This window comes from Charadrius vociferus, unplaced genomic scaffold (assembly GCF_000708025.1).
Source record: "Charadrius vociferus isolate BGI_N301 unplaced genomic scaffold, ASM70802v2 scaffold14, whole genome shotgun sequence".
In the NCBI taxonomy this organism is placed as follows: Eukaryota; Metazoa; Chordata; class Aves; order Charadriiformes; family Charadriidae; genus Charadrius; species Charadrius vociferus.
In genome coordinates this window covers 8,424,129-8,436,221 of record NW_009648876.1, presented here as the reverse complement: position 1 = coordinate 8,436,221, position 12,093 = coordinate 8,424,129, and the positions used below count along the sequence as shown (strand labels likewise).

The window sequence follows — 12,093 nt, the reverse complement described above, 5'->3', positions numbered from 1 at the left end:
GAGACAAAGCAATGACATTTTTTACTTTCATCTCAATAGCACGTAAACAAAAAAAATCACTAACTCTAGGAGTTACAAAAAAGGTCAGTTATAAAGTTAAATGGAACAATGTAACTCTCTAATGCTAATTTTATATAAATTAGATTATTTAGTTTTGATTTTATTCTGGATTATCCTCTACTATCCAGGGATTATTTCACATACAGAACATTAGGTAATTACAGGCGCCTATCAGCCCGTATTAGGTCTATTGTTTTGTGAAAATCCCTCTCGTCTTTTCCTTTTGCCCTTTTTCAAGAGGAAAAGTGATAGCATTTTACATCCAGGCCTAAATTGAAATTGCACATGCAATTCCTATACCGCTGAGATTACGCAATGAAGACATCTGCTTTGCTTTATCCTTTCACTATCTTCACCATACTATGCCAAACTTGCAGGTTTAATTTAGTACATGGGTAGGGCCTGACAACTTTTAAATTTTGGTCACATGCATTCACATTTCAATCTCCATGTTTAGGTGAGAGCCCATTCTTACAGCCTAGAACAGAAAAATGGGATCAATTATTTATGGATTTTTACCTGTCTCTTCAAGCTGGCACAGTGTAATATATTTAAGTAGAAGCAAGTAACCTCAACTTTTTAATCACAGACCGAATCACATCCTCCTCAAATTTCAGTTCTTGGCGTAGTTCTCACACACTGCAACAGATGGACCTTGCACAATGGGTTTCCCCTAACATGTGAGTGAGAGGGAATAGGAAATCTTATGAAGACATATAGAAGGAAGATCAGGAGGAAAATCAGACCTAGTCAACAGTCACAAATATTTGGTAGCCCTCTTAGAATTATTATTTCCCAGATGGTCCAGGTGACATATAATTAGCACCACTGTAAGGATTTATATTTGGGGGAGAAGGGGAAGCATAATGTAACCCATGTGCTTGAGGTCTTCTGCCTACAAATTCTTCTCCTCTGTCCTTCATTTTTCACACAACACAATCAACTACATATTGACACTAACAAATAAAGAACAGTCTATAACTCATAAAAATTAAATGCGGCACTCTATTCTTAAATAACTTTGGCTAATTTTGCACAATCAAGGTAATTATATTATTTAGGAGAATACAATGTGTGTAGAATATATAAAAATGAAAAATTACAAATTTTTCTTTTAATTAGAGGTCAGAAATCAGTAAATAGAACCCAAGTGGTATGAGAACCAGTATCTTTTCACATGAAATCAATCTGTTCTTGAATACTGATTGCTTGCTTGTAGTCTTCTACAGCCTCTTTATTGAAACCCAATTTACCACGAATATCAGCTCTAAATTTATACATCAAGGCATCATTAGGCTGAATTGACAATGCTGTAAAAACAAGAAATAGAATGTTAGGCACCTTTTTTTTTTTTTTTAATATTATCACATAATTATAAAGAAAAGCATCATCCAAAAACTTGTCAGTGCTCAGATTCTTCTCCAGACATGCTTTCCCAAAGAAAACATACTACATACATTAACTTTACATGAAAAGGTAGGCAACTTTGTTATGTTATTTTCACTTCAGATTTTTTTTTCTCTTTTTGATGACATTTATGAATCTCACTTTAATTTTCCCCTGACAGCAGAAACTATGCTTTCCTCTGAAACACAAGCAAAATCCCAGAGGAGAAAACTACCACCATCCAACTTCTGGAACATGGCAATGAACCCAATATCTTATTCTGTTTCTTCATTGTATAAAGAATTTAGGTGCTTGAAAAGCTTAATCTGCTGTTTTAAAATTCTGCTTTAGAGAGAAAAATTTTTTAAAATAAATCAGCTCCCTGGTCTAGTCAGTTTTCACCACCTATCACTATGGAAACATTAGTCATGAAAGCCATGAAGTAAAAACACTATTTTGACAAACTTCACTGTAAAAGAAAACTTATTATTAAAAAAAAACCCAACCAACCAAACAAAAAAAATCTAAAGAGAGTTATCCTTCCAGGAAAGATCATTACCTGTGCAATCAATTGTTGTCAAATCAAAGTCACATTACTAAATTTTCTTTCAATAACAAATACAAACTACACATAGCTTTAGTTACTGGAAGTTTGCCTGTGTATACAGAGTTGCCGAATCTCATGTTAGTAGCAATGACAAAAGCAGCAATGGAGCAATATAGCTCAGCTGTTTTGAACCTGATCAAAAGGTTTGGTTCTTACTACGATGAAGATGAAAGTTTGATTCAGTTACTCTTCTCTATGAACCATGTCTGTTCCCAAAAGAAAAGTTTATGGAAACCAAATACTGTTTCAAAACTTGTTCTACAAAGAGCACGTTCAGTAAATTTCATGTTTATATATAAAATAAGCTACCTGAATGCCATTTTCTAGGCATCCAGATATCTCAACACATACACACAAACTCACAGAAATTTTTCAGACCTGGCAAGTATAGCATTTTTCCATTACTTCTTGCCACAATTTCATTTAGAATGGGGCTCTGTTCAGCTGCTTATGACCCATGTTATATGGAAGTTTATCTTCTAATTTACATATTCTTTCAATTTTGAGAATGCAAAAAAACCACAGTTAATTATCATGTTTACTTTAACATCCTCTTTTTAATCACATCATAATATCTGATCAAATTAGGTAGAAAATATACTAGCAAAAATGCACACATACTTTCTGAGTCATTAAATAAAGCCAAGTAATTTATTATCATAATTGTTAGTATGCTACCAAACAGTACCATAACAGGTAAATAGAGATTACCTGTTGAAATGTCTTTCTCAGCTAGTTCATATTGCTTCAATCCATTATAGAAATTTGCCCTGTTAAAATACACTGCTGCAGAGAATGGGCAGAGACAAATTGCCTTCTCAAAGTCTTCTTCTGCTTCTTCAATATTGTTTAGTAATGTATTTGTAATAGCACGATTCAAAACAGCAGATTCATTTCTTGGGTCAAGTTCTAATACCCTGGAATAATAGCAATAGGCCTACAGAACACATGAATTGGAGACAAAATATGCTGTTAAAATTTGAGGAAATGGCTTATGTACAACTTGTAACTTCCTGTTTGTTTCTTTAAGCCGTTAGTATTCTAAAATTTTTACTCATTCTGTTCAGCGTTCTTTGTGCACAGAAAAGAGAGAGACAGCACCAGCACGTTTATCCAAAAATAGGTTCTGATCCAAGTGTAACTTATGCTCAAGATCAACAAGGAATCTAACTCAGAGAAACATACAAGAACATCAAATTTTTTTCTTACTTGATCTATTTCTTGTGCTGTATGAAGTACAAGCTAGGTTTAAAATTGTATGCCAAGCCTGTACTATACCAGATGAATTCCTTAATAAGCGAACTGCAAGCTGAAGTGTTTACAGATGCAACTCTAGGAGAGAATTAATTCAAGTACATGAAGTGTGCTGAAGCATCCATTCTGGTTCTGGGAATATAAGCAGAATTAGGTGATTTAAAACTCCAAAGTTACTGTGGTAACAGGAGGAAGATCTGACTTGTTGATTAAAGTTCATCAGCAGGAGATTCTTTTCATTCTCATTGTCATGGTGCTAGAGTGAATCTGGGCAAGTTATTTAATGTATGGGAGTTAGGCTGGGGGGGACGTTACTGAATATTAATGGGATTTTGGTATCTCAATTATTAACAAATTTTTGTGATGTGTATCCTATCCATCATGAGTCTTAGTTCATTCATATCAATGATAAAATACATAGTAGTAGGGCAATTATTTATTAATTACTACAGATAAATTAATCTCCTGGTAGAGGACCATGAAATTCAATGTAAGAAAGCTCCATGTTAATTACACTTAAAGACAGCTTTATACCAACAGTATTTATTTGAGAAAAAAGTTCTGAAGACAGTATAAAGACAGACTGTAGGCTTACCTGTGAAAACTGTCGATTATGGAAGTAGATATTTGCTGCATTGAAATAGGCTAATGCATAGCTTGGGTCAACAGAAATCGCTTGTTGATAGTCCTTCATGGCACAGGGTAGATATCCCATTAACTGATTGATGACACCCCGATTTGTTAGGAGTGGAGCAGTGGTAGTGAGCTGAAAGGAAAATATAGACGCATTCTTACTCAGGGAAAATTTACACTTCTACGGTATTTTATTCTGGTTTTCAAAGATACATTTTCTTTAAAAAAAAAAAAAAAAAGAATTGGATTAACAAACTGGCAACTATTAATTTAGAATAACGGCTGGCTTCATAGCAGGAGGTTGATTTTAGTAAAATCACTTTAAGCTAACATCCACCTTTAGTGCAGCATTTGTATCTTGAAATGCAGCAAAAGTTTCTCCCGCTTGAAGACAGACTGAAGCTCGTCCATCATATGCAGCATGGCATTTTGGATCAATGCAAATGGCAGCTGTAAATTGGCTCCATGCTCTCTGAAGCTTTCCAAGGGCCTAAAATGAATTGCAATATGTTCACAATAAGAAACATATGAAATGCCAAACATAGTCCCACTTAAAAATTACAGCAGAGAATGCTTATGCTTATATTTACAAACACAGTTAACCAAATTACAGAAAAAATGAATTAAAATATCCTGTTAATTTTCAAGTATCTTGTTAATTATGCAATACCCATTGTCTTTGCAACTCTGTAATATACCTGTCAGAACTGTTTTAACTGCAAGTATTTCCTTTTCTACATAATAGAATCACAGAATGGTTGATTTTTGAAGGGATCTCTGGAGAACGTCTAGGCCAACATGCTGCTTAAAGCAAGGTCAGCTGGAGCAGGTTGTCCAGGGCCACGTACAGTCAGAATTTGAACATCTGCAAGGATGGAGACTCCACAACCTCTCTGCAAAATCTGTTTCAGTATTTAATAATCATCACATTAAAAAAAAAAAATTCTCTGATGTTTAAATGGAATTTCCTGTATTTCAGTTTGTGCCCATTGCCTTCTGTCCTGTCACTGCACCATTACGAAGAGCCTAGCTCCACTTTATTTATACTCCTTCATCACATATTTATACCTATTTATAAAACTCCCCCTTTAGCCTTCATCTCCGTTTCCTTGCTCTTTGTATGACAGATCTTTCAAGCCCTTAATCATCTTAGTGGCCCTTCACTGGATGAGTGCCAGTATGTTCATGTCTCTCATACTGGAGAGCCCAGAACTGGACACAGTACTCCAGATGTGGCCTCACCAGTACTTAGTAGAGGAGAGGGATCACCTGCCTCAACCTTCTGGCAATGTTGCTCCTGACACAGCCCAGGGTATCATTGGCCTTCTTTACCGCAAGGGCACATCACTGACAGCTTCAACTTGTTGTCCATCAGGACCCCCAAGTCCTTCTCTGCGAAGCTGCTTTTGAGCCAGTCAGCTCCCAGCTTGTAGCAGTGCATGAGATTATTCCTCCTTAGATGCAGAACTTCTCACTTTCCTTTGTTGTAAATTCATGACGTTCCTGCCTGCCATTTCTCCAGGCTGTCCAGCCCATCATCCCTCTAAATGGCAGCATAACCATTTGATGTATTGACCACACCTCCCAATTTTGTACCATTTGCAAACTTGCTGAAGGTGCACTCTACTCCATCATCCAGGTAATTAATTAAGATGTCAAACAGTATTGGATCCATTACTGACCCCTGATGATACTTCACTACTTACGTCCAGCTGGACTTCATGGCACTAATAATGACCTTTTGAGCCTGACAGTTCAACTAGTTTTCATTTCACCTCACTGTTCACTTATCTAGATCATGCTTCACCAGGTTTTGTATGAAGACCTTATGAAAGACTACTGAAAGCTTTGCTAAAGTGGAGATAAACAACATTCACTGCTCCCCTCTCATTCACCAAGCTAGTCGTCTCATCATAGAAGGCTATCAGGTTGATTAGCATAGTTTCTCTTTCATAGACTCATGCAGACAACTCCCAATCACCTTCTTGTCCTTCATGTGTTTAAAAATAGCTTCCAGAATTATTTGCTTCATCACCCTTCCAGGGACTGAAGTGAGGCTGACCTGCCCATAGTTCCCCAGATCCTAATTCTTGCCATTCTTGAAGACAGGAGCAACATTTACTTTCTTCCAGTCTTCAGGAACCTCTATTGATTATTTATGACCCTTGAAAGATAATTGACAGTGGCCTCACAGTGATGTTGACTAGCCCCTCAGCACTTTAGGTGGATTCCATTAGGTCCCATAGACTTGCGTGTGTCCATTTTGTTTAAATGTTCCCTAACCCGATCCTCCTCCACTAAGGGTAAGTCTTCCTTGCTCTGGACTTTTCCACTGGTCACAGGGACTTGGTATTCCTGAAAGCCAGTCTTACCAGTAAAGACCAAGGTGAAGAAGGCATTGAGTACCTCTACATGTCATTTGTCACTACATCCCTACTCACATTCAGCAGCAGGGCCATATTTTCTCCGTTTTTCCTTTTGCTGCTGATGCACTTGTAGAAGCCTTTCTTATTGACCTTCATGACACTCACCAGATTCAACTCTTGATGGGCTATATATGAGCTTGTGCCCTAAAGATTTACATATTGGACTTCACATAGCAATAAAATTAAACCACGAGGTTGTTCAGCAAAAATACCTCCCCGGGATGGTCAAATGGAACTCTGGTATACTGTTCCTTGTCCAGAAAGTGTTTAATTCTGGGCAAGTAAGCCATTTGGGACCACAGGCAAAATGTAAACATTTTACCTAATATAAGTATTAATTAAGCAAAGGTGGAAGGCAAACCATCTAGTTCCCCACATCAAAATACTTCTGCATATGTGTCTATGGTTAAGCCCCAAAAGGTATAATAAGGCTTAAGAGAAGGCATCTAATGAGATTTAGGCCTCTCAGAAATTAAGCACCTGCCGGTATGAGAACTTTCTGGGTTTCCTCCTGCACCTAAGATGTTTAATTCCTACCTACGTCTTATTCCTACCTACTGACCAATGTAGTCACTCCAGGTTTTTCTCACGCACAGTACTTCCCAAAGCACTGTGGAATCATTAGTTAGAATTTAAGTGAATTGGCAAAGCTGTAAAAGGAAATTTGCATGACACCTGTGCAAGACTACCTGACACAGGCTACTAACATTAGTCTCTCAATTACATTGACAAAAAATAATTTGCAACAAGATTCATGACAATTCAAGACATTTCAGACAACTGGATATAATAAAGCACAGTAATTAAATGACAGAAATTAGACACAGACAAAAACTTCCAAGCCATATTATATATCCCTTTACTAATATAGAAGTTCATTTTCCATGTAGGTAAGTAGTTTTCAGAAATCATTGGCCTTTACCAAGGGATTTTATCAGATTTGCTAACAGTATAGCTTGGATAATTAGGACATACAAGATTTTGTTTTACACATATCTGTCAACACTGGCTGCTTTTTACTTCAGTAAACAGCTCATACACACAAAACATGCCAGTTCTTAATGTTAGCCAGTCAGAGAACCATATATGCAAATCAAACAAGCATCACGTTACTTGATACTACATTAGTCAAGAGCAGAACTCCAACAAGATTGGGCACAAAAGTGAAAAGAAAATCACGGTCTATGCATTTACTTAAAAAGAAAGAAGATGCCATAAGGCTTGTCTAAAGTACATGAATTATTTTATGTTTACTATAATTACTTTATGCATTACATAAATGTATGCATATAAAATGGATGTTATTTTGTTTGATTAAACATAGTATTGACAATGAATTTTGGTGTTACCTGCAAGTTGTATCCTAAGCAAATTCTGGCTCTTACACAGTTTGGATTCAGATGAATTGCTCTCAAGAAATCTTTCTGTGCTAGTTTACAACCAGCCTCATGTCCATTTTCCATGTACGAATTTCCTCGAGCAACATAGGCATCCACAGAAACAGGATTTAGTTTGAGAACCTGATCAAATGATCTCACAGCTTCTTCAAACTCATGAAGTCTACAAAGAGATATATTAATGTTTGTTGTTTAAAAATTCTATAAACAAAAATCTTAATTTATGAATGATCCGCAAGTAGTACCCCATAACGCCCACTGAAAGTAGTTCAATTCTGACTGAAAGGGACACTTTTTTTTTCCCCTAAGTTTGCTTTCTGTATGTGCACCCTAATAGTTATAACAATGAAGGTAGTCAGTGTAAGACCTTGTAGAATTCAGTTGGAATTCCTTGGCCTGAGGAAGAAAACAGCAAAACTCTCATTAACTTTTGCTGAGCCAAGATTTCACCTTTTCAACAGTTGTACTCAACAGAGAGACTTTGTTGAGTTCAAGTCATTCATGCTGTCCAAGTGTCATGACCAAACATGTTTTTGCTAGTGTGTTCAGGTGCAGATGTTTCAGCCACAAATAATTTACTTCTCACACAAGCCTTCTCCCCGTTTTTTTCTCATACCAATTATTGAACTTATCCAAACTATACTAAACTTGCAAGGTAAAAAGAGGCAATATTCAGGGTTCTAAGCATAGACCATTCTGGTCTAAGAGTAAGCCAAATGTGGAACTCCATCCTTAGATAAAACATCTGAGGTATACTGAATAGGGATAAAAAGGATTAAATACCTGAAATATCAATGAATGCTAGTAAGTATCTTTACACATAAAGCAAAAACTTTAACACGTCAAAGTACAAAATTGTTTTACCAAGATGATACTGAAAGATAAGACATTGTTTGAATATAAGCTGCATGTGTCTACCTGAAGCACAGTCTGACTTCTTTACCAAAAGAGGAAAGATTAAATATACTTAGCTGACAAATAACTTCAAGGGGTGCAAACCAAATGCTTGTTAAAAGCACAACACTTGTTGCAAAAACAAATTAGAGCTTCATTCCAATCCTGTTGATAGGCAGTCATGCGGTTAGAGACTGCAGGATGGGTCCCAAATGTGTCTTAAAACGGCTTATACATCTGAGTTATATAGTTACTAGTGACTCCTTCTGACAGTTGAACACAGACATGGGCACCAAAATCCTATGCTCAGTTCTTCGAAGCAGGGTTCAGCGTTCCTGTGTGAGTTCTACATCATCCAGACACTACGGAAGATGGAGCCAGTTATGCCCTAACTACAGGCATGGTAACACAAGAATTTTTGATGCTACGGTCCTGAATACATCCACTTCCACACTGCCTGAGCAGCAACAAGCTTAAGTGGTGATAGATGGCAGAGTAACTATAGAATAAAATAGATTAGTCTAAACTAATATGCAGATAGCTATTAAAATTTCCTTTTTACTATAGGTGATATTTGTGTGAAAAAGGAGCTACCAACTCTGAGTGCCACTATAATAAGTAGACTAAGATACTAATGAATATCTTATTTCTTCTAATTTATATCTATTTTAAGTGATTAACAGATTTAATTTAGCCTTTATAAATAAATCTTATCTTGATGAAACTACACTTTAGTATTTCCAAATAAAAAATTCAGGCAAGGAAGACCAGTGAGGCTTTTGCTCTTTCTTAAAGGACAAAGTGTATAGTTAAACAGAAATTGCATCCTAACTAATTCTGAACAAAACAACCCAACTCTGTTTACCTCATAATTCTTTGTTCTTCAGTCCTTCTCTTAGTTCTATTTCATCATCCTAATATTTCATCCTGATGCTGACATGAACACATAGTTGCTTGATACCAGAAGATTTTAATACCTGTTGTTAAACTTGAAAAATATCTAATTTCCTTTTTTCCATTCCTCTTTACCATTTTCCCTTCCCCCAGTTCTCAGTGTACTCGATATGAACAGATGAACAGAAATATAAAGCTCAGGAACTATTTGATTTTTCTACTCCCATCAAACAAAACTACATATCGTACCTATGATAGCAGATTCCAATAGCTTGAAAGATCTGACTATCGTCTGGACTAAGCACTGTTGCTTCTTTAAAGTCCTGAAAAGAACAGACATTAAACCATGCAAATTGGTATTGTTTCACTTCACCTAAAACTGTGGGTTTAGCTAAATGGTTTTATATTTCTATATAAAAAGAGAGAAGACTTCTGACAAAGGCATTATATGTTCACAAGTACTGCAGATGTAATTAACTGTTTTCATACTTCTTGTCCCAGTCTTTGATAGAATAAAATCTCTAAAGGTACGTGGTATCACAGTATTTCCTACAAAGCTGGAGGCAACAGAAACAAAACCTTCCAGAAAGGTATTTTTTGTTGGGTTTTGATAGAAATACTGTACCTCAGCTGCTATTATTAAATATATATATAATATATATTTTGCTATATGCAATGTCAACAGAATTGTTTTTGTAACAAAATTATCTAGTAACTTTCTGTTATTACTTTGACAAATGTAGTAAAGCAAACTCATATTTGCATTGGGAGACTATGCACAATGTTCCAGTGAAAGACTTCATAGGGCTTTTGCCTTTTGCCTTTTACTAACATTCAGAACATTTTTCAAAATGCTTACGGTTTTGATATGTGCGGTTCAATTGTAAAAACTGTACAGGTGCTGTTAAAATCAAATACAAACATTTCAATTATGATGTAAGGGAGCACTTTAGACTTCTGCACGCGAAAGCAATCAATACATAGTAGGAGTGGTTCAGCTGATGCATCTACTGATCTACAACTTAGAAAGCATTTTTTACTTGTTCAAATTATAAAAATAAAAAGATGTGGAAGATTTTAGTACTGTTGGAATTATGAAAGTGGCAAAATAATGATGTGCAGATATAAATATTTGCATTTTGTTAAAATAAAATGTCTCTTCTGGTGAACATGCTATCATAAAATTATAGGTCTGTTTTTTAAAAACTGCTGAGAGACTGCTCTCACCTAGCAAAGCCTTTCAAAGAATACCAGCAAAACTAATGGGATTCTTCACGTGGACAATTTGGAGTACACACTCTGCTCTGTGTATGGAGCACAGCAAAAGCAGGATCAAAGTTCCAAGGACCAGGTTCGGTTTACTCAAACTAAAGGTGCTATCCCCACAGGATATCACACTTCACAGAATCAACAGGAAAAGACAACCCTATATAGCAATTAAGATCTTATATAGATGTAATTGTAACTTTTCCTTTTTCTTCCAGTGTATGCCATTCAATAATACACTCACTTCAAGTAGTATGTACCTGTGCTTAAATAATTATACCCTAGTACAACCAGTACTATGCATGTATACAGATATACTCCTTGCAATAAAGCGTTATCAGAACTGATACATAAGAAGGTATCAAGCATATTCACAATCACTGATCTTTTTCTTAAATTAGCTGTTATATTTTTGTCTGATGTTCAATTACCATTTTGTAAATTTGTCTTCACTACCATTCAAAGAACTTTTTGCTCATCCTGCTGGTTGTGTCCCAGTCTCTTTCTACTGGCCTTACATATCAGTTTGTACTGCCTTGGTCTCTCTTCTGAACTACTCTGATCAACTGTACCTTGAAGCATAAGAGACCAATAACACAATATTTCTGCTTGAATTATTTCTATGTAAGATCCACCAACTGTAAAGAGCTTTTGTTGTGCACTTCCAATAGGACATTTCTGAGTCATTGGAATGGGATTCATATTCAGTCTTCATTTTTTATTTGCAAATAAGAAAGATTACTCAATTTTTTAGAATGCCTATGCTGAAATTATTGCTATCACATAAAGAAGATAACACATTTTAAAGTAACTAGTCCACAATGGAAGCAATGAATGCACCAGTTGTACCGCAAATAAATACCCCTGCTTTTAAAAAAAGCTAAAACTTTTAGAAACCATAAAAACTATTTAAAATTCAAAACCAAAACCCCATCTGTGTGAAAGAGTAATGTTTAACACTTTGGTTTCAAGCCTGCTATTCCTATAGCAGATTGAGTCCCATGGAATGACAGAGTCATCTGCACTGTGAGTCAGTGTCAGAAACACATACTATTTTCTTACATTTAAGAAAATTATCTTGAGGTCGGACCCTCCCTGCCCTTTCAACAAAAATAGCCATTTACACACACAGGCATGCACACACAGAAGAACAAAACAAGCGCACTCAGTCATAACCTCCATTTACTTAGGCTTCTGCAATGAATTAGTGCTCATGTGTACCCAACATAAATTACTTCAAGATTCAAAAAGAAGGAAAAAATCAGGTTCTTGCTTA

The 12,093-nt window shown here is 35.9% G+C and overlaps 1 protein-coding gene across 1 annotated transcript in view; it reads right to left on the bottom strand.

Annotated features, from left to right (window-relative positions):
• Positions 1–1,233: 1,233 nt before the first annotated feature.
• Positions 1,234–12,093, bottom strand: part of TTC6 (tetratricopeptide repeat domain 6) — a 31,491-nt gene continuing 20,631 nt past the window's right edge. The window contains exons 8-13 of the mRNA XM_009887018.1: positions 9,801–9,874; positions 7,716–7,926; positions 4,278–4,430; positions 3,903–4,073; positions 2,765–2,990; positions 1,234–1,370 (exon numbers count right to left, since the gene is read on the bottom strand). Coding sequence (XP_009885320.1) covers positions 1,234–1,370; positions 2,765–2,990; positions 3,903–4,073; positions 4,278–4,430; positions 7,716–7,926; positions 9,801–9,874 — 972 coding nt within the window. The remainder of the gene's footprint in view (positions 1,371–2,764; positions 2,991–3,902; positions 4,074–4,277; positions 4,431–7,715; positions 7,927–9,800; positions 9,875–12,093) is intronic.